General features: G+C 35.0%; 1 protein-coding gene across 15 annotated transcripts in view; it reads right to left on the bottom strand.

The window, feature by feature from the left end:
* Positions 1 to 24,570, bottom strand: part of Ptprk (protein tyrosine phosphatase receptor type K) — a 522,697-nt gene that overhangs the window by 327,838 nt on the left and 170,289 nt on the right. For all 15 annotated transcript variants that reach the window (XM_078019195.1, XM_078019197.1, XM_078019198.1 and 12 more), the window contains exon 3: positions 12,088 to 12,359. In XM_078019195.1, coding sequence (XP_077875321.1) covers positions 12,088 to 12,359 — 272 coding nt within the window. The remainder of the gene's footprint in view (positions 1 to 12,087; positions 12,360 to 24,570) is intronic.

The raw sequence follows: 24,570 nt of genomic DNA, 5'->3' as shown, positions 1-24,570 counted from the left end.
GACCAAGGCTGAAGCAGAAAGGGGTAGGAAAGTCTGGAATCTAGGTGGCTTCAGAAGCCTCTGAGAATCATCCAAACAGTAGAGAGATGTCCCAGACCAGATGCAGGAGCCCTATGCAAGAGGTGATGGCCATGCTGGAATCTGGTGTGGCTACTACATTAAAGAGTAGAGTCCTCCTTTCACTGGAGTTACTGACTCTAAAATCTGTTGCATAAAAAACTGTCATAAACTTCCTGTTGTCCTACCTGAAGAGAAAACTTTAATAATGCTAAGGAATTAAAGAATTTTTGCATGGCCAGGTTGTAATAAACAGTTCAAGTATCATTCTAGTTTGTATTTTCCAATCAATACCCTGAAAACTAAGATATTCATATATTTTAAAAATTTCTTCAACTTTTTAGGTTAGTCCTTCACTCCCATTATTACAGAAAATTTCCCATTCTCAGATTGGTATCATTTCACTCCCTCCAAGCAATGTGATCATAAATAATACGTTAAGACTCTCACTTACCCACTGTCTTGTTCTAGAAGTAGAGAGATTGAAAAAAAATAATTAAAAAAATGAAATAAAATCTTTCTGTGTCTTTCCTTACAAACCAATGCTATTCATTTTTATCATGGTTAATAACTAAAACCACCATACTGTATTACTTGTTTATTGACCAGGCTTTTGCTTGGGGAAGAGAGGAAGTGATAGTTAAGAAGTGAAAAGTTAAGAAGCAGTGGATAATTCTGACTCCAAAATTCTCTGCTTGATGGCTCTTTCAAAAAAGAACCCGACCGCCGAAGGAAGAACCCAAAACAAACTCCTTTAAAATTGCTCTACCTTATAACGCAGGGCCTTGACTGAATAACTCAACTGACTCCAGAGTGAGCTGCAAATGGCAATGAGAAAAGTAGAAGGACCTTTTACTGCATCACAAAGGCAATGTGCTGACAATTCTCAGAAGCTAGCGGACCTGCGGAAGGGAACTCTCCACGTGAACAAGGAGATTCCTGCTGCCAATCAGTGGGGCACTCCTGGCTGTAGAGGGAGTGAATGCCATTTACTAACTGGGTTGCATTAAACCCAGCAGGTCCATGTGTGAACAGCAGCTCACTTTATTTTCCAGGAGATCTGGGGGAGCTGTCTGCCCTTTTGTGGCACAAGGAAACTTCCTTGGCATATGCAACACAGAACTTCTCCAACTTGGAACCACTGGCACATAAAGCAAATAAAGGATTAGAAGCTACCCAGGTGTAGGAGATTAAGGACTTAACAGGCAGATGGAAGAGCACATCATCTGGACATCCTTCATCTTTTATTATAAAGGAAAGTTCCCAAATGATCCCTCTGAAAGAATAAGCTTAAATGAACAAAATTTAGCAATTCTGTGACAAAGGAGGAATTCTTGAATAGACTTGGAAATAAAAAAAAATGCAAGTTTGTCTGCCAAAACCTGATTACCTTTCATAACAAATCAATCTCTACCAAGCAGAAAGGAACAAAAATATCCCTTGCCCACACAGGTCAGCATCCAAAAATGCTGAACATCACAATTCAAGAGTCCATTCTGAACAGATGGGATGTGAATCACAGCAGTGTGTGCAGGGCCAGCAAATGCTGAAGTGGACCCACCTTTGATATGCTGAGCTTGGTCCTCCAAAGAACTCCTAAAAGTCATCACAGTCATTACGCCACACTTCGGGTCAGGCCCTCTGAGTGCGCCACAAGCATTTAGAAATAAAAATACACATACAAGCCTCTGAGCCTAGATTTGGAAATTTCTCAAAAATAGACCAACCTATTCAATGCAATCTATCATTTCTCCTCATCCCAAAACCCTCCACTTCAGCCAGACCAGTGTGGCTATCCCCCAAAACATTATGATCATTCTTACTTCTGACCAATGAGACTGCTATCTGTGCCTTGCAACAGAAAAGCCTAAACTGCCTTTTGCCTCATTTCTTTAGACCCATGACCAGCTCAACTTTGCCTGACCTCAGAGCTTCTCTGCCTTCTTAGAGCTCTCAATCCTATTGTTTTCCTCTTGAATCTCCAATTCAATAGCAACACCAGGCTGCTACCATTGATATTTTATCTCCATCATAACACTTTTCCCAATTGCTTTATTATGGCTTTCTTTCAAAACATGTATACAATTAGAGATAATTATTTAACAAACCACATTTAAATATCACCTGACTTCAAAAAAATATCAACATGTGAGAAATTGCCTTAGTTGAATTTATATTCCTAGAAAAGAAAAGAAGGAATTGTTTTAGTATCTTTTGGTTAGTTCTCCCCCTGGGCTCAGATTACTACTAAACACAGCATTCTAATTCAATGCTTGCTTATGAAAGTGAATTGAAATTGAGTTCAATAAACTTCTGCACTGTCCCTCAAGTTCAGTTTACTTCACCTGTTCAATTCTTAGAATGACAATCTGTATTTCAAAAGAAATATTAACAATTAATGCTAATGAATAATTTTTCCTGAGAAACTGTGTGGACATAAAATTACACTATCACTGAAAATCTAATCAGCAAATCAGAATTTCTTTTAACACAAAGAGTAGTAAGGAATTCTTATCAGTAAAGAGTTTATCAGTAAAGAGTTTGCACAGTATGAAGGCAATGGGATTTCAAAGTAGCAGAAAGGAAACCAAACTCAAATTTAAGTAGCAATAAGATCCTAAATAAGTCACTTAGTCACCTGTCTTACATAAATCTCTAAAATAAAAACAATTATACTTTGCCAGTGATTTATTAATATTATGAAGATTAATTCCTTTTTACTTTTTTTTTTCCTGTAGCACTGGGGATTGAACCTAGGATGTTTTAACAGTGAGCTACATCCCCAGCCTAGTTTTTTATTTCATTTTGAGACAGGGTCTTTCTAAACTGTCCAGGCTGGCCTCGAACTTGTGATCCTTCTGCCTCAGCCTGCTGAGCTGAAAGGATTACAGGTGTGCACCATCACACATGACAGATTATTCTTTTAATATGTCAATTACCATCTAAAATACAAAGTAACACATGTTAAATTAACTTTATCACATACTCAGATCCTTTACAAGAGGGTCTATAATCCATTTGAGGATACAAGACATAACAGTCTCTGAAATATAATCGGCTAAATTTGCAATGCAGGCAGCACAGATGCACATGTGTGGGTAAGGGAGTGATCATGGAGTGCTGAGCTGTTCACCAGAGGCTTCTGGGTAGAAGTGGGCATAAATGGGACTGAAGGAATAATTACAAAGTGGACAAGAAAAAAATGAAACAAAGACAGATCAAGAAGGAGATGTTATCTATTGTTAATGAACATCAACAACAAAAAGAGCCAAAATTGTCCAAAGAACAATTAGAGCTCCAAAGCAGGGAGTGCAAATTATGAAGTAGCACAAATAAAGATTTAACTTTAAAGGAAGAGTGCCAATATCTGAGGAGCTCAATGTCAATCAATGAGCATCCCCAAAAGTAACTGAGATTAGGGCATAGAAAATAATTAGGAAAATTTCCATTATGGAGATAGGGCACAGAGCTGTACAGGAAGCAGTAAAAAAGGGTAAAGAACAAACACTTGGAGCATGTATGCATATAAGACCACGAATGAGTAAATAGGATCCATCGACCAAAATCCAAAAGCATTTGCTGTTGACTTGAACCGTGAAACACCAGGTAACTGAAGCCTACCATCTCATCTTGAAGTCCTTGAATATTATGCCTGTTTCTGTCCATCTGCAGTGCCAATCTCCTTCTAGTTTTAAGGACTTGGAATAGCTGGGGTGTTATCTGGGCCTCATGCATTTCCTCTAATCTGTTCATACATAGTTATTTTTTTATTTTGTCAGTCAACTAGATCTCTAGTTGAAGGTCATCTCCTCAAATAGGTATTCCTAGAGCAATTGGTCTGCTCTGATTTCTAGAACTCTAGCACTCACATTGTTCAATTTTTATTAACTGTTTCGTGTCTATAAGATTCTGGTCTTTTTTTTTTCTCATTTATGTCTCATGTATTTGCACCGCAACCCACCTTAAGCCGCTGGAATAGAATTCTAGGGGATAGAAACCTTGAGATTTATTCAGTATCCAGAAAGAATAATACCTAACATGGAATAGGTTGCTCAATAAACACATGAGAGGTGGATGGATGGAAAAATAATAGCAGACCTTCAGAGAGAATGAGGACCTTAGCTGTAGTCTTCAAGCTGTTCTGGGTCCCCTGTCTTCACTTTGCGTATCTCATTTCCCTTAAATGTTTGGAGAGGAATCCTAATGTTTTTCAATTCTGTACCTTATTCACTAAGTTAAGTAATACACCTTGAGCCTCTTAAAATGCAAAAGTAGTGAGCACACCAGCTACTATCCCCTACTGCAGACACTGAAATTCAAAAGGATAGTCACTCTATGAGCATGAAGGCCTTGACCAGCTGGACGTGATGTTGAACACAGGTCAAATGACATCGGGTCCAAATTTTTACCCTTTACCCAATGTACAAATCAGCCTCTACTTTTTTTCTACTACCATATAAAATAAGACCTTCCACTTACAGTTATCATATCACATATCTATTTGACCCATGCTTATTATTTTGTTTATGATGACCCCAATTCCCTCCCCCAAACCTCCTTCTTCAAAGAAGGTGAAGAAGAAAGAGAAGAAGGAGGAGGAGGAGGCAGAGGAGGAGGAAAAAAGTAAACAAACAACAACTAAAATTCAAACATAGGAATCATCCCGGTATTAATGAAGATAAAGTGATTTCATTCCATTGTAAACCTACATTACTGAAAGTCAGAACAAACCAGAAGTATGTTTTAAAAATCATTAATCCAGAGAAGCGCTATATGAGTTTATAAATATTGTATCTGTGCTATTGTTACAAAACAATGCAATCTTAAGATAGTTAGATTTGTATCAAACCTTGTTCTTTAGGTATAAGAAATTTTTCATTCCCTATTAATCTACTGAATGATTACATGGGATAATTCATATCTTATTTTTAAATATAAAATAAGAATTGGTTTACTGCTTCCAGGTAAAATCATTCTAGGTAAGATCATGAGAAGAAAAAAAAATTTAGAAGATCATTCAAAGAATATTAAGAATCTAATTCTCACCAGGGAATTCCAGGGGTGAGTGAGGACAGGGGTTATTTGTAATAACATATAGCAGCTAGTTTTATGATGACAGTTTTAAGAATACCTTTTGCAAAACAAGACAGCTAAAATTTACTACAAATTGTCTGTTACATTACATGAATTCATATTTGTATTTACAGTTCTCAAAGTTTATCATCCTTGGTATTCTAACTTGTGTTACCACCTTTTGATTAATTACAATTGAAAGAATGATAAAACAGACACAGACTGTAAATACATCTGATATGTTTTTCATACTGTCTTCCTATTGCACTCTCTCAACACAAATTAGCCTGAATTAAAATAGATAATTGCACTTTTACTTTTCTATCATTTTCAAAGGAATGAAACTGAAGTCACCACAGCACAAAAGTTAAATTTTAAGTAAAAACATAATGTCACTCTCTGTTGTTTTTCTCTTGAAGAGCCAATATTTCTTTTTCATAACCCACATGCAGACGAAAATGAAGAAAAATCAATCTTCAAAATGAGAATGGAAAAAGAGGTCACAAAGAAATTCAAGATGTACAAAAAGTGAAAAGCTCTAAAAAAACAAATTCTAATTAACTATCAAAGTCAGCAGACAAATAACTGGAGAAGGAATTAACCTGAAAGAAATTGTTGCCTACATTTCTTATGTACAAATGGCACTGTATTGATAAATGGGCATAGTATTGGTCAGAAACACTGTTAAACTGATGAGAAGGAAAGGGTTTTCGTGTGTGTGTGTGTGTGTGTGTGTGTGTGTGTGTTTGATTACTTTTTTTTATATTGCCTGATTAAGATTAGCCTGATAAGGTATGCTAAATAGAGAAATATAGAAAATAAGAAATAAGAATTAACTCAGATTGAGCAAACTGAATTGGATACAGGTGAGTGAGCAGATAATGAACCAGGAACTTCTTCCACTGCTCTCTAGAGCACCTATCTCCCCACTTCCCTAAGATAAAACAAACTCCCTGGGTGGGGAGGAATGATACATTGAACAGTTGAACAAACACTTTGACAATGTCTACCACTCCTTAATGCTCATTATTTTTCATCAGTTGCTAATGAGAAATTGACTTCATTTCATGGAACTATTTCTCATAATAAATAATGAAAGGGCACTGTGTGGGTTTCTGTTGCTTTAAATAAAAACAGGTAGGGTTGTACAGAGTAACAAGGGACTTCTGTCACATGCACACACACAAACACACACACGCACACACTAATTATTATTTTGCTAGACAGAAGAACTCTTTTGCTCATTTGTTTCTGTTAATTTCAAACAACCATAAATTTCATTGATGAATCAATACAGAGCTTCAGATCAAAGTAGAGCAGATGTTTGGGAATAAAAGCAAATCACTGTCAGGAACCAGAGAGAAATCACACTCATAGGGTTATACAATCTATGAAAACAATGATTCTAATAACATGGGAGTCTTTCCAAACCTATCTGCTGGAGTATTTTAAATCAACAAAGAGACTTGTGAAGATTTAAATGCAGTAACAAAAGGTTACTTTGTAAATAGCCTATCAAACAGAAGGTAATATTTTGCCATTATAAAAATAAGCCACATTGACCATGTCCGGCAATTACTGTTGTCATAACTAAAATAAGCCTATCTAGTTGTGCCTAAATTCTGAAGTCATTGATATAGCTAATGTCCAAACACTTTAAAGCCAGCAAATTACTTCAGAGAAAAAAGAAATAACTCTTACTTACTACTAAATAATCAGCATCTTAGTCCATCTGTAGAGGAAGAAACATCTACTTATCAATAATTAAGACAAATTAATATGACATATATGAAAGTGTCCTACACATATAGTTATACAACAGATCCTATTTCCTTGCTTACTTTCTACATCCTTAAGCCATCAATCGGTTGTCTTACAGCATATTTATTTTTTGAAGTGAGTAAGTTTGTCTTTTATCTCCAAATAGACTGAATAATATGGATTATTTCATACATAGAAAAACATTCAAGATTTTAGTTCTGCCATGTCTCACATATACTACCTACAAACAATATGTTGATAGTTCAAGAAAAATGTGATGTGGTAACATTAGGATGATTTGGGCTGCATAATAGAATTCTCATCTAAATGATGTTTAAACAGTAGCTGTTACATTTACTACTACTACTACTACTACTACTACTAATAATAATAATAATAATAATAATAATACTTTCCCATAGGTATGACCCAGATTTCCACAACAGTCTCTTCTGTCACCTTTAGTTGCTCTACCACATCCTTCTTCATAGTTACAAAATGGCTGCAGTAGCACCAGGCACCATGTTTTCTGGCAAGAACACCCCCAACCTTCTTTTTATTTATTTTTTGTTTGTTTGTTTTTTGTTTTATCAAGAATGAAAATCTTTCCCTGAAGTCTCTGGCAGTCTTTTCTTCTAACTCATTAACCAGAATCATGTCATATGGCTACTCCACCCACAAAGAAAAATAGGAAAAGCAATTCCCCAACATGAGAAATTCTGCCAACATGGAAGACAGGAGAATGACTAGTGGATAGATAACAACAATATCTACAACACTGCTCACTATGCACGATGCTAATTCAGTCACTTTTAATACTTTTAAATGAAGAAGATATAGCTGTAAAATATATTTAGGAAGGTGGGCATGGTGATACAACCTAATAATCCCAGCTACATGAAAGTTTGACACATGAGCATTTCAAGTTCAAGGCCAACTTGGCCATTTAGCAAGATTCTGTCTCATTATCAAATTTAAAACAAGGGCTGGGAATATAGTTCAGTGCTTGCCTAGTATGTACAACGTCCTGGCACGGGAAGCAAAAAAAAAAAAAAAAAAGATATTTCAGAAAGAAAAAATTTACTTCTGAGGTGTGGATATGAATGAATGAGACAAAACCTGGAAGAGTTCTAAGAACTATGACAGAGGAGTGACATTTCCTCTTCCTCATTCTTTGTAGGTTGGTTCATCATAAGCATGCTCTTCTAACATGGGTCCCTGTGCTTCAAGTCTTTCTTTTAGAGCCTTTTTATTCAGTGAAACAGTCTTTTGATTTAAGTCCCATTTTTTTTTTTTCAGACCTAATGCCAGCATGATCTCTGGAGAGTAGCAATCTTTCTACTGCCAAAATATCAGTACAATACATGTTAATATAATCCTTTTAAAAGGAGACAAAGCCAGAAAATCTCATGCTTGTCCACTTACATTTTTTTTCCCCAAAACTAATGGAAAATCTTAAGAAGAAAATGAACTGCAAAAGTTCAGTGTTTGTTTCTCTGCGAATTACAGAGGAAAAAGGCACATTCCACAATATTGTCACTTTGCAATTTCTGGCCAAACCCCTGTAGTTTTCATCACGCATCATTTTTGTGATTAATGATGTGCACCCAGTTAATGGAAAACAGCAGATTAGGTTTCCACTAATAGTTTTGCAAGTTATGTATGTCGTCTGTCTGCCTCATTTGGTAACAACCTCACTGATCACTAAGAAAGTAATGGATTTAATCCCAAAGCAGAACTTAGTTTTATGCATAAAAGACAGGTCAGATTTCCAGAGTGGAGAAAATCACCCTTTTAGAGGTGTACAGACCTTCAGTTATAATGTAACAGTGAGATGGTGCCTTGTAAGGACTTTTTTTTTTTCCTTTCTACTTCTACTTAGCAGTCAATTTAAAAAACTTCAGTACTAACCTGAGGCCTATAAAAATATATGCCATGACATCATGCAACCATGGCAAATAAAACAAATGTCATATAATTTTATTAGTAGTATACTACACTGAAAAGACATCAATTGGTCGGAAGACACAGGTGAGAAATAGTTACTTATATATGCAAGCATTACTGCATACTGTAAAAAATTAAATTTTCATTTGCTTATTACGTTTGACTACTGAACATGTACAGTCAAGGGTATTCTTCTGCTTAAAGGTACCTGGAATGAAAACATAATCTGCCATTCTATGTGGCCAGCATTCTTACCCATTCATGAATTGAACTGGACATGAAGAACCAAAATTATTGGCAGAACAAACAGATTTTCATAAATTATATTAAAAAACAAAGGTAAAATATGAAATGCCAAATAATGAAACTCAGTGGGTCAATTTATTTATTAAGTTGTTCAGATTGTTCACAATCTGAAGCTAATTCATCCTGGTGAGTCCAATTAGATGTTCTATTAAAAAAACAGATGTTTTGGGGCTGGGGCCATAGCTCACTGGTATGAGCACCTGTCTTGCATGTGGAGGCCCTGGGTTCGATCCTTAGCACCACATAAAAATAAATAAATGGAGATATTTTGTCCACCTACAACTAAAAAAGAAAAATTTTAAAAAGATGTTTCATGAGTGTCTTATCTAAATCAATTTGTGGTCAATAATATGTTTTGTTTTGTTTTCTTCATAACAAACTTATTTTATTTTTTAATTCTTTTCTTACTGAAAAAATGTACAAACTTTTTTTGTATAAAATATTTCTAGGATCTTAAATGATTACTTGAGCAGGTTTGACCAGAGAAAGAGAAATTTGGAATAATAAGTTTGTCCCTATGAAAGACAAGTCTAACTAGTACTTTGGTAGACATAAGGTAGTCCTTTTATCACACAAAAATAGAAATCAAACCACCATACTTCAATACAGCATTTCAAAAATGCCCTTTGATAACTTGTACTTAAAGCAAATGAGTTCCCCTTTAAATATGAAGAAGTAAAAAAATTCTACCAGGATCTGCCTGTAAACCAGCACTTACCAAATACTTGAAAGACAGATATTTGATATTGAAAGCTGCTGACAATGTATGGGAGGTTAATTTTTCATAGTATTTTCTAATAGCAAAAATTTATTCATAAGAATAGTATATGTTATGCTGGTTGTTTATAATAATTGATACCTGTACAGGTACAACTAGGTATCTAAATGACTGAATCAATAAAAACACAAACTAAGTAATTTATTGAGCACTAAGCACACAGCACACGTTTACTTTTACTGACTAAGTTTTGCAGGTTTAGCAAAAGAGGTAAAAGCAAAATAATCATTTAAGTAATTATCTATGGCTCAAATTTGAATCTTCAACAACAAGACATTTACCCATAAGTTCTACATACTTAGTCATTTATTTCTTTAACATCTCCAACAATCTTACTGGCTGGTTTGAAACTCATGCCCACACTTTTTGCACTGCTTGTCTAAATAGCCACAGGCACATATAAAGTAGGGAGCTTAATCATGCAAAATGAGGCTGACCAAAAAGGTATTCATCCAGTTTGAGGGACTAAAACTCAACCTTAAAACTAACAGCATAATAAACTGTGCCACAAGAGTCAATGATAGGGCTCTTTAAAGTTTTCAAATAAATAAAAATATATACATCATTTCTTAATCATGAAGGGAAATAAATTAATTGTTGGATTTATCAAAATATACTACCATATTGTCATTATTATTGTTTTTAAGGAACAGTTAACAGTTTGATTCCTAAAAGAACTATTAGCACATAAGGGCAAATACAGTGCTAAATATAGGTTATATGATACAGAACCCACATTTGTAATAATATTGTTAAATTAACTCATTTCTTGAAGCTGTCCTTTGTTTTGTGGAGGCTGAATGTGTTGATAGTCTTATTCTGCTGAATCAGAGCTTCTTCCTGGTGTTATGTTGAGCTCCAATGACAGACTCTCATGAAATCAGTATACTGATAAAGCCATGTGGGGTGATCCAGTGATGACAGCCATCTACCCACTGAATTCAGAGATGGGCCCACTGATCCTTCAGCCAATGCTTTAGAAGCAGTTACACACATTCACACACAACCCCCACCCGCTCCAACCCACATACCATATATGTAGCCCTTCGGAAGCTGTGGGCCCTAAAATGCAGATGGCTCTCCCACACTAAAGAGAAACATCCGTCTGTTCAGGAATAATGGAATTAACTATCCCTAATGAAAATCCATTGAAATCTCATCAAACACATAACTTGAAAATGAGAAGTTTAACTGGAACCATGCCTATGATATAAGAGATTTTTAATAAAATTAAAACATCAACTCAAGAAAAAACAAGTAAGACAAAGCCTTGTATTTTTCCTCTTCAGGAACAAAAACAAGCCTAACCTGAATAATTCATTTTTAAATAAGAAAAAAATAGAGCTATTTTTTACCTTATATACTGTTCACTCTTATAAAATATGCCATTACACAAATGAACTCTGATTAGACACTATAATAAATTACAAATAGGCAAGTCTTAAAAGTTTAAATATTGAAGTCTAACACGCACAAGAAAAATGAGCCTTTACAAAAGATAACTGTTTTCAGGCACTAAACCTCACAATAAAGTTCACTGAACCACTCTCCAAAAGAGTAGACAGACATTTTTAAACCACATAAACTCAGTCACATGAACATAAAATAAGCATTGACATTATTCAGTGACTACTGCATCATACTCAGATTAAGTATTTCTGGGGGAAAAAATTCCAAAGATGTTGGGGGACAACTTATTGTTATTGTTGTTTTGCTTAGTTTAATATTACATTTAACTGACAAAAATTTAAATAAATAACCATAATGCCTCCCCCTCAAGACAAACCTGAATAAAATAATATTTCATATTTATTTTCCAAATGTTATTTTCAGGAAATCAGGAAACCAGTTCAATCTATTTCAGTCAAATCAAAAGGCTATTTCTTCCTGAAAAAGTAACAGAAATACATCTGTCAATAAGCAGCTCTTTGCCAAGCAAATGACCAGTTTTGGACCTGAACCTACTTTCTTCCTTGTGTGGAAATATTTTCTCAATTTGAATGTTTTGCGCCAACTCATTCAAACTATTCATGAAGAAATAGTGTGGGAAGATGCAAAAGGGACAAACACCCTCTTACTATGCAGCCAGTATTTACATCTAAGTATTCCACATGCAATGATATCCAAAAGATCAAAGCATAAAACAGAAAAGCACAGACGATTACCTGATACTCATTTGGCCAAAAGGTGCTCACTGCTAGCTCAGCCCGAAGCCACTCTCTTCCAGTGAATCCAGTCACATTCCAAATTGGATTAGCAAGAGGTCCTTTATTCACTCTCACTAATATGTTCAGAGTGCCAGGATTCAGCCCCTTCTGGCTGTACAACAGGTAGCTGAAGTCAATGCAGTGAGTGTCATTCTCCTTCATGGTGGGCAGCTGCAGCCTGGCTTTTTCTCCAGGGTCATGATCTGAAGAGTCCACTATCATATAGGAACCTGAAATGACATTACAGATAACAAAGTGAAACAGACCTATAAGCCAAGGGGAATATATAACAATGAAGGATGCTAAACTATTCTGAATATTAAATTCAACTCCAAATGACCAGGTCTCCAGAACAGAGTCATAGAAAGGCATTGATCAAGTAAGTAGACCATTGCATTGTTATTAAATAACATTTTTCAAAGTATGCAGCTGCATTAACTCATTTAGTTTCCATAGCAACATGTTAGTATCCTTATTTTACAAATGAGGAAATTGAGACACTATGAAAGACACAGACTAGACCAGGTAGAGCCTGGTTCAAATCCAGATCTTACTAAAAAAAAATATCTCGTCTAATTAAACAGAAGTTATTTTAATATTTAATAAATATTGACCTAATTGACATAGAGGGTACACCTTTCTTTTGCCCTACCCAGGATTATTGCAGGGAGACAGGCTAAGAGTGATAGCAATGGAATAATTTCTCATTTCTCATTCAAAGATCATTGTTTACCCATATTATGTGACCTTTTGCAATGAAGTAACCATTTGAATCTCAGTTCATGGAACAAGGATACTTTGTAGAGTTACTGTGAGCACTGATGTTAAATTTTTTTAGACAATAATAGGGCTAGGCTGGGGTTGTGGCTCAGTAGTAGAGTGCTTGCCTAGTATGTGTGAGGCACTGGGTTCAATTATAAGCATCACATATAAATAAATAAAGGTCCATTGATAACTAAAAAAAAAAAAGAAAAAAAATAGGGCATATATAATAAAGAGACTCATCACCACTGCTATTAGCCTCAGTTCTGTAACATCCCTATGTTATTCTGGGGCTGTAAGAAATTAAGTTTGAATAACTCATCTACTCCATTCAATTGAATGAAATTGAATTGAATTCCACTCAATTGGCTATCTAGCATAGGGAGGCATGAAGTATAAAGAGTGCCACCTCAGAGAACACACAAAGATGTTCCACTGTAGACAGAAGTCACATGGTGACTGAGAACAAAAATAGGATTTTGACACTAGGCTGCCATGTTAGTCCAGGAACCACTGCAGGAAAACAGCCAGTTGTTCTCATGTCATGGATTTTAACAAAGATACGCATCACAAAGCATAAATATACCTGTTTATCATACGTCAGGTAGAACACAATTTTTATTATGTTTCCCCCTAGCATATGATTTTAGGTATGGAGTTACAGAACCCAGGTTTGCAAGGGTTACCATTGATCCTCTCCTCCTAACATGTACAATTAATCAATCCTCTGGATTACCCCATTGAAAATGTATTAAGTTTTGCCCAAGGTACATTAAAAGACTGCCAGTCTAAATAGCTGATTAACCCCTAATAACAGTTTCAAATCATGGCAGAGAAGAATTCCCATTGAGTGGTACTCAATGGTTCAGAGCATTTTTGAAGATTTTATATAACTCTTTACTATAGTCCCAAGCATAAAATGCACATACTACAATAATAGTAACTGATATTATTATTATTTACTTCAATTTCCCAGGTGTCATCTTCTCTTGTAAGCTAGAAATCTTTCTTTGCCTCTTGATTTTCACAGATGGTACATTAATAGAATAAATGATCCATGTAAATTTTTGGAGAAGATTGTATATTTTTAGACAGGATATCCTGGATCTTAACCCAACTGGTTATATTCATATTCTAAAGTCAACAGCTAAACCAGGTGCAGTGGTGTATACCTATAATCTGAGCAGCTTGAGAGAGTGAGACAGGAGGAACACAAGTTCATGGGTAGCCCCTTAGCAATTTATAGAAACCCTAAGCAACTTAGTGAAACCCTATCACCAAAAAAATAAAAAAATAAATAAAAGGCTGGGGATACAGCTCATCTGTATAGTGCATCTTCAACTCTTAGTATTCCCCAAAAATTAATTAAACATTTAAAAATGTAAAGTCAGTAGCTAAGTTAATAAGATGTCATTGGGATTGACCATTGCACAGTAGACTAATTACTGCTCTCAGCTAAGACAATACCTGAGATCTTAGATAAATACTTTGGGGTATTGGACCACAGCTCTTCACAAAACCATGTCTTTTTTCTCCACTGCTATAACAATTTGTTCAGTAACATATTATGGCAGCAATACATTTATAATATTTTTACAAATTTTTAATTATGTCTCTGATTACCAGTCTTAAAGTAGTGATCTCTAAATGTTTTACTGGAGAAGGGAGACCATTAGAGTAGAATAAGGAGATAAAGGGAGGGAAATTAGAGGAAAAGGAGGGTCTGGGAAATGAAATTTCATAAGTTATGCTATAGACATGTATGAAAATGTCACAGTGAATCCCCCTGCTATGTATAAAAAAAATACATGATTTATTGATTCCCTAATACTTACTTTCTTCTATAATAAAATAAATTTTGGAGTAAAATATGCTTTGTGTCACATTTTATTTATACATTATGATATTTACCATAATAACCATTCAGCAATTTTAAGCCAATAGCACTTTTAAGCTACAATAATTTTATTATTAAAGAAATGGGGAAAACAAACTATATTAATTGGTATGCTGTACCAATTTAATTATTAGAAAGACAAAAGACACAAAATTAAAGCATACCCAAACTATTTCAGAATTTCAAGGACATTCATGACAGGTTAAGTAAAAAAAAAAAAAAAAAAAAAACAGTGCCAATAACTCATTCCTATAGAATGTGTCTGCTATAGGGTCTTATTTCAATGCTGACTGATATTGCTGTGGAATATAATGCATTTATTATTGCACAGTTTTGGAAAGGAAGAAGCACTAGCACCAAAAAGCCATCTCGGCCCTTCTGTCTAGTGACTTGATATAGTGGTACTTGGCACAGCTGTCTCCATGGAGGTAGCTGCCTGTTTGACTGGAGATTCCTCTCTGTCATCAAAAACATCAAGAACTCTGTTGTTATTACTAACTTCTTTTTTTTCTGCAGTCTCCCAGAATAACTGACCCTCAAACCTTATGGTCTGGAAATCCTACAATATGCACTTCTCCATTTTTTATGTTATCACTTAAGCTTATTTACAATTGTTCTGGTATCAGATAACTAATCTCTCAAATTTCTAATTAGAGTTCAGTAGTATTTAGTTGTGATTTGGCTATTCCAAAGGTTAATAATGAAACATCTGTGTTCACTCCAGATAATTTACTTAACATAATGACTTTAATGTGGCCTTACCAACATTCCTGACAGTCTTCAGCAATGAGTTTTCAAATATATCATTCAGGATACTGGAGAAAAACATACATGCTTTTTTTTTTTTTAAGTCTAACTTTCTGAAAAGCATTTTGACAATGAGAACCAAAAGCCTTGCACAAGGCCCTGCATTTAATCCCCAGCACGCAAAGAAAACCAAAAAAAAAGGATGGGGAAAAAAAAAAAAAACTTAAAGAAATGAATTTTCTCTGATCTGGCAATGCCAAGTCTACAAGTGTGCACTAAATAAATAATCATGCACAGTGCACAAAGATATGGCTAAAAAAGATGTTCATCTCAACATTACACTGTTTAAAATGGGAATAAAAGAGGGGGTTGTATCTGAAATGAATAATAGGTAGTTTGCAAAACTTTTGTTAATAAGTTTGATGAATAAATATGAATTCATTTAGAATGCTGTTATTAAAAACATTTCACAGAAGATATTAACAATATAATTATATAAGTTAAAAATATTATAATCATTTATAAAATATATCTATCTTAAATATATTTTGTAAATGTGTATGTATTTCCAGACCCCCCCACACACACAAACATGCACATGTGATTGGAATAAAGAATATGTAACAAAATGTTAATTATATATTATGAGGGGGACACTAATTATTTTTGTTATTTTTCCTTATTTACTTGTTCTGAATGATTTATGATGACTATGCATTAGATTTGTGCTTTTCTATTTTAAAAGATATTAAAGGAATATTGTATTATATCAGAAAGATCAAATGAAACTTGAGAAATATTAAGTAAATAAACTGGAGTTTTGGCCTTTTAAAAATAAATTTTCTTTACATCCTACAGATTAACAGCATCATGGCATTAAAACACACATACAGAGAGTACAAAAATCGGTTCTTATTTCAATGCATGGAAAGACAAAGACAGAAAGTACTTACACTCAATGGCAACTCTGACTGCAAAGGGTGGCCAAAGAAACAATCTCACATTCCTAAACATCCTACTCTCATCTACAGATGCAGAAGTATTGCCCTCTGAATTTATTCTGTTAACAAATTTCTTATCTTTAAGCAAAGCTTCTAGGAATAACATCTACATGTGAAATATAATTAAGAGCTGAGGAAAAAAGTGAAAAATAAATAGGTTTGTATACTTCATTCTTAAAACTCCTTTCTACCTGTATTTATACTTTTACTATATTAAAACACTCATTTTAATTACTGGGAATTGAACCCTTATCTCATGTGTACTAGACAAGCACGCTACTACTAAGCTGTATCTCTTTTTATTTAGAGACACAGTCCAGCTAAATTCTCCCAGCTGGCCTTGACACTGTGACCTCCTGCTTCAGCCACTGGAGTACCTAGGATTTCAGGGGTATGCCATCATGCCTGGCTAACATAATATTTTCCTTAAGATATTTTTATTCACATCCACTGATGATGCCTTACAAACTAGAGAGAAACTTCTACTTCTCTGCTTTGCCTTCACTCTGCATAATCCTGTTCAAAGGTACTTTGGTTATTTACATTTCACTTCTCTTCACAGACCACCTTCTCTAATCTCAACCCTCACTATTTTCTCCACATTCCAGGCCAGTTTTCTTTTTTGTAACTGACCTGCAGTTTCTGAATTTCTGATTATATGTTTCTTAATTATATACCTCTTTTAAACAAACTTTAAGTAACTTATATGGTGATTATTTATAAGAGAGCATCCTCCCTCAGAAAGATAGCCGTGTTCTCTCAGCAACCACCTGATTTACTCAGAGATCAATCAGAAGAGAGAAGACACACAGTAAATTTAACAGTGAACATTTAATATAAAGAGTTATTACCTAAAAGTGAACAAACATGTTTAAATTTAAGACATCTACTCTGCTTGGTTACACATAAGAAAATATGTAGGTCCTCAGTCAGTTGTTCCTTTGGACATATTCATTCCTTTCTGGACCATATAGTACCATCAAATGAAAGAATGTGTCAATCGAACATTTTTAAAGGTTAAAGGGTTAGAAATTTCCTTAAGCCTCACAACCTTTCTTAACCCTTCCCTCCACCACTCTGCCCTTTGTCCCACTGAGTCAAATTTTTCCTGAGCTCTTTCCTTTGGCTCCTCTCTAACTCTGCCTTTTGTGCTCTTTCTGTAAATTTAGAATACTCTTCCCTAGAAACACACACACCAAAAATTTAAGGAACTCACAGATCTAAGTTTAAGAATGCCTGCTGCAAGATTTCTCCAATATCTATGAACCCAGCACTCTGCTATGGCTATTCAACCTGCACAACTTTTATGTTAGGTAGAACTGAAATGTTTTGAAAAGTAGTTGCTAAAAAGCAACTTGAGAGAGTATAATCAGAGTGGCATTACCCCACAATGCAAGGCAGTCTTTGTCCTATAGCCAATTTTGTAATCATCACTTGCCTTTTCAAAGGAACTGAGATTGCAATGAAAAAGGAAAGGTAAGGGGAAGGTAGCCAGCCTACAGTCCCTGGGAAATGCCTGGAGACAAAATTTCATACAAAGATTACAATCCATTGTCTGGGTAGGTTTCAGCCCTATTAATAATGGGGGCCAAGGCTGAAGGTTAGTAAAGAGTAAGTGTACAAGGCTTCCACATTTTCCATATAAATCAATATTCTATTCGAAAAGTCAAAACATTCTACTCAGTAGTCATATTATATCTGAAAGCACCAAAATTCTACTTTCACATACTAGAAGAACAACTAGGCCTTAATTTTGATTCAAAACTAATAACAATTATTAACCACTCAAGTGTTACCATAGTAATAATGGAAACTATGTCCGAATAAATAAATGGGAAGGAATGACCAATCAGAGAAGAACTCAGGCTGACTAAAGTTCATAACTGAGTTCTCAGGTTCAAGGGTGATGAGGTCACAGGAATGGCTCAACTAGCAACCAAAGAAGTGTCTTCATTCATTAAACTCTAAGAACCACTGCTGTTGCTGATCATAATATGTAAAATATCCACAGGTTGGGAATAATATATGCTCCACTGTTATTCAAATGGAAGCACATTTCTGTCTATAAAGAGGTTAAGAATGCAGGCTCTGATTGAGAAGAGACTTGACGTAAGAGCCTGGCTCCTCCACTTACCACCTATACTAGAAGACAACCTCTCTTCTCTATCATTTCACTGATGAAAATCTGGAGGCTGAGAAAAGATAAGTGTCTTAGATATAATAAAAGTACCGTTTGGTAGGGATTACAGAAGTAGGAACTATCAAAGTAAAAACATGTTTTTTTTTGTTTTGTTTTGTTTTGTTACTTTTTCACTTACAAAGTATTCCCTAAACCAAGAATCTTCTTGTTTTTTTTTTTTTTTTTTTTGGATTAATAGTCCCATGTCAGAGGGCACAAAACAAGCAAAAGAAAGGAAAAGCAAAAGAGAAGGAAAGTAAAAAAGGTAAGGAAAAAAAATCAAAGATTGAGTAGAAGCAAGTTAAAAGAGGCCAACCCGGAGGAGAAAATGAGATAAAATTGTCCTTACACTCTAAAGTGTGAGGTCTAGGGGCTGGGGATGTGGCTTGGTCGGTGGCGCGCTCGCCTGGCATGCGTGCGGTCCGGGTTCGATCCTCAGCACCACATACCAACAAGGATGTTGTGTCCGTCGAGAACTAAAAATAAATACTGAAAAAAATTCTCTCTCTTTCTCTCTCTCTCTCTCTCTCTCTCTCTCTCTCTCTCTCTCTCTCTCTCTCCTTTCTCACTCTCTCTTTAAAAAAATAAAATAAATAAATAAAATGTGAAGTCTAGGAAGATACGAGGAAAGAGGGAAGATCTGGGTGGTGGACAAAGTGGGGCTATGTTCATCTTCTATCTCTTCTACAAGCTTCATCAATTACTCAAACAGAATAAAGAAACTAAGGTCCCAGGAAACACAGAAGCAAAAGAGAATAGTATAGTAACGTCACCTCCAATGTTGAGATCACTCCATTTGGCAACAAGATAATTATTCTCCTATTAAGTCAAGATTTTGATATAAATTTTAAAAGAAGACTGAGGGTTCCTTTAAAATCTTATGTCTCTGTTAATTTAAGGCAGCTGTTTTGGAATTAGTATTTCCTAATACTTACAGTATAATGGTGGATCATATCACTGTTCTCTGGGATAAATTATTCTACTTCCTGTGCCGCCAAGCCAGTTAATACTTAAAAAAGAAAAAAAAATACATGGAAAGAATGGCCTCAACATACCTTGTCAATTATGAAATGCCAGAAGGGCCAGTGGTGAGGAAATGAATAGCAAGCTAATACTTCTGTGGTTGTCAGCAAACAATTAATTAAACTTCCTCTCAGCAAGCACAATCACCCAAGGATATTCTTCCAACAAAACATTCCTTTTAAACATAACCAGAAAAGCTGCATGATCAAGTGACCTCCATTCCAGCTGAGCTTTTTTTTGCCCAGGGAGCAAGTAAGGGTTGTATGTTAATGTTTTCATAAATGCTAACTTAAGGCTCAATGGGTGAACACAAACACTGAGAAATTGTAGACTTTTAGTTCCCACACTAACTTTTTAAGGCTTTCCTCTAGGGTGTACTGTAGAAACTAAAATAGAAAAGGGCTTCAGCCAAAACAAGTAGCAGTTGGATCTTGGACCAACAATCATGCACAGGTGTCTCTGCACCCACTTTCCCAAGGACGAATCTCTTTTATGAAAGAGAAGGGAGAACTTTGAATGATTTTTTATAAAAAAAAAAAATTGACTTCATATCTTTAGTCTACAGTTGAGATATGTTTTCAGGATTCATTAGTAATTATAAGCTAAATGGAAAATTGAGTCAAAGAAATAGGATCAAATTTACCTCTCTTGTGAAGAACTACAAGTAAAGCTATGACTCTGACATTTTCTCCTTCTTAAACAGCAATATTATCAAGTGTCTCTAAGAACTGGATGGGTAACTTTAAAAAGAAGAATTGCTTTGAACCCAATCCTACAAATAGTGACTGAACTTGGTAACCACCACAAATTGATAGTGGGTAGTCTACTTAATGGTAACATATATTCACCAGAAACAAATAACACAATCCTGTTGGCTACAGCAATTAACAGTACAGTAAGAATTAGACATATGACACCTGGAATCCCCACAAACCTGGAATATATCAACCTTTTAATGTTCATTTACCACCAACCACTAGGAAGAACTCCTAGGTTCCAGTTCATAATGATACAACATGCATTTTTGCCTTAATTCACCACTCCTGTTTTTGCTTGAAAGTTTTATATTATCATTTTCTCTCCTGGGAGTTTTCATCTTTCTCTATGTGTATTTATGTTCAATTATACACTTTTTAAAGTACAAATGTTACATTATTTATCTTTTATTAATATATAGACTATAGAGTTATCCAAACTCAGTAGTAAACTTCTTAAGGGCTATTACTTCCCATTAGGCTTTCTGCATGGTGATTTACACATGGAAGACACTCCAGCAATGGAGTTGATGAGGGGGGCTTATGTAAATTAATAAAGCACCTTAAATCAGTCCAATATCTTATTGAATTCATCCAGACTTCCATTGCAAAAGTTGCTAACTATGTGAAGTGCTAAATACAGAAGGATATCCAAAAAATCAAGTGGAGAAATCACTTGCTCAGGATTCAATCCAAATCTAGCACTAAAACAATTTTCTTTAGCAGCTACATTGTGTTGCCTATCAAAGAAAAGAAGTTTAATTAATGTTTTTAAATTGCATTGAAAGTGCTCTAACAAATGTCATTTTGGTCCTTTTCTTTCATGAGGCTTCTTCCACAAGTTTAATACATCACACAGGTAATCAAAGCAAAAAGAAATGTAGATGAAAATAATATTGTGGTAACCTGTATAAAGGCAGGTTGGCTATAAAGTCATATTAGGAGACACGTGATTTTATCGGGTAAACCTGAAGAGCTCTCCGAGAAAGTGATGCTTATGATCTGAAGAATCAAAGACAGTTATTAAAGAAAACAAGAAAAAGTACTTCTGGCAGAAGAAACTACTTTTGCAAAGGATCTGGGACAGGGCTAGGTATAATGGATACAGAGACTATAAATCTGGCTGACCAGAAGAAAATCTGGGAATTGATATGGAGATTTAGAAAGTACACAGACCTCTTTCCCCACATCCTCACCAACACTTATTATTGTTTGTCTTCATAATAGCTGCCATTCTGACTGGAGTGAGATGAAATCTTAGAGTAGTTCTGATTTGCATTTCTCTAATTTCTAGAAATGATGAACATTTTTTCATATATTTGTTGATTGATTGTACATCATCTTCTGAGTGTCTGTTCAGGTCCTTGGCCCATTTATTGATTGGGTTACTGGTAGGACTGAAAATTGGTGCAGCCAATATCAAAAGCAGTATGGAGATTTCTTGGAAAATTGGGAATGAAACCACCATTTGACCCAGCTGTCCTCTCCTTGATCTATACCCAAAGGACTTAAAAACAGCATACTACAGGGACACAGCCACATCAATGTTTATAGCAGCACAATTCACAATAGCTAAATTTTGTGGAACCAACCTAGATGCCCTTCAATAGATGAATGGATGAAAAAATGTGGCATAAATACACAATGGAATATTACTCAGCAATAAAAGAGAATAAAATCATGACATTTGCAGGTAAATGGATGGAGTTAGTCAATCCAAAAAAAAAAAAAAAAAAAAAAACAAATGCCGAATGTTTTCTTTGATATAAGGAGGCTGATTCATAGTGGGGTAGGGAGGGGGAGTGTGGGAGGAATAGACAAACTCTAGATAGGGCAGAGGAGTTGGAAGGGAAGGGAGGGGTATGGGGTTAGAAATGTTGGTGGGATGTGATGGACATTATTATCTAAAGTACTTTATGAAAACATGAATTGGTGTGAATATACATTGTATACAACCAGAGATAAGAAAAATTGTGCTCTATATGTGTAATAAGAATTGTAATTCATTCCACTGTCACATATAAATAAAAAATTTAATAAACCCCCCCCCAAAAAAAAAGAATGTACGCAGACCAAGGGAGCTCTATCAGTAAAGGTGAGTAATTTTGTCTTTACCCTAAATTTCATAGGAAGGCACAGGAAAGATTTATACTGGAGGAGATGGAAGTTGACATTTACATTTTAGAGAATGACTCTGGCTATGATGTGGAGAATAGAAGTGATATGGGGAGAAGAGCAAAATGGATAAGGGAAACCAGATAGAAAATAGCAGTAGCACATAGGTAAGGAAAAATTACATTTAGTTATGGGAGTAGATGGTGTAGATGATGATGCAGCCATCAATGACCTATATAGGAGGTAAAAACAGAAAAACTGGTGATGCATGAGATATATAAGTGTAGAAACAAGTATCCAGAATGTACAACTGTATTTCTGGCTCATATATCCAAATATATATTGTTGTCATTCTTTGCATCATGTATACTAGATGCAGACAAGTCTAGGTGAAAGGTCAGGTCAGTTCAAGTTCTTTAAAGTAAATAGCAGAATCCACTGTATTTTTGCCAGAGATGAAACCTAATTAAAAGATATTAAAAAGAGCAGCCAATGATCAAATACACTTCAATACTCCTCCAATGGAGACACACTGCTGGTTGTAGACAATCCCAGGTTGGGTCCTACACTTTGCTGCTCCTACAGATGAAATATCATAAGCTTCATCATCTGATGATCACAATGAAAAACTGTTTGAATCAATGCCATCATAATGTTTAGTATTTTTCATTAATAGTGATTTCTAGCCTCTTCATTTATCAATAAATTCAACAGTGTATCCCAAATTGAAAAAAAATAAATCTACTTAATGAAAATTCTTCTCTGGGTGTTCAGATGCACACATCTAGGCCTCCATTCCTACAGGAAAAACTCCTTATGATGCCTCTTGTCACTATTCATTAGCTTCCTAATCAAATTCTTGTAAGTGGTCTGAATGGTGGAGATTTGATGGTTTGTGGGTATCCTACCTTGAAGAAGGGCTGAAAAGTTGAGATTTTTTAGTTCCTTATTAAGTCATAAGAATTCATACAGCAAGAAATTTACCAAATAAAGAAAAGACCACCAAAAAGAATAACAACTACTATCTAAGGAAAGAGGTGTATTAATTTTTCTGAGACATGCAAGAGAAGATATCAAGTAAAGGTACATGTATGAATCTTTCTCAAAGGAAAGATCTTCACTATAAACATTTGTGAATCATCCACATGTGTATTTTATAAATACATAAATCCCAGAGAGCAATCATGTAATTTTCTTTTTAAATTTTTTTCAGAAGAATCTTATCAAATTAATGCTGGACTATATATTTCTATGGAACTCGCAATATAGCAATCTGATTCCAAACTTTTTTGCAACTTCAAATGACAGAACTGCTACAGAGAACAAAGAAATGAAATTTATTTTTAACCTCTAACTTACACAACTAGCTTTTATAACTAAGAATTTTCTTACAAATTTTTAACAAAATGTTACTCTAATACTGATTAACAATTTGAGTAACTTCCAAGACCCCACAACAGGTTCTGTCTGCAGCTGGATAAAAACCATTTAATCTTGTCCTCATAAGCACGCAAAACAAGTTTGGCCATGAAAAACACATTCACCTCTTGACCCTCAGGAAACACATCTTGAATCTAAACACCCATCTTCTGATTTATTTCTTTCAAATACAAAACCAAAATTCCCTGTTGAGCCTGTTGTGCATTTATCCTGATCAGCATTCAATTTAAAGACAATGTGTTCTGGGGAAGAAAAAAATTGACAAGACACTACAACAGACATTTGTATCTGGAGAGGCAAAATTGGAACTAATTGTGATTGAAATACAACTGTGATTATCCTCTCCATGGTAGTTTTGGCTTAAAATTGCTTCCCAGAACACAGAAAAGAACGAAAATATCCTACTATACCTAAGAAATGAAAACAAGTATATAAATGAGAATCTAACAAAGAACTTCATGGTGATAAATTGCTTCAAACTTCCTGCTGGGCTTCCAGGAAGGTCTAGAGTCTAAGAACTTC

This window comes from Ictidomys tridecemlineatus, chromosome 8, assembly GCF_052094955.1.
Source record: "Ictidomys tridecemlineatus isolate mIctTri1 chromosome 8, mIctTri1.hap1, whole genome shotgun sequence".
NCBI lineage: Eukaryota > Metazoa > Chordata > Mammalia > Rodentia > Sciuridae > Ictidomys > Ictidomys tridecemlineatus.
This window is presented reverse-complemented; position numbering and strand designations above follow the sequence as displayed.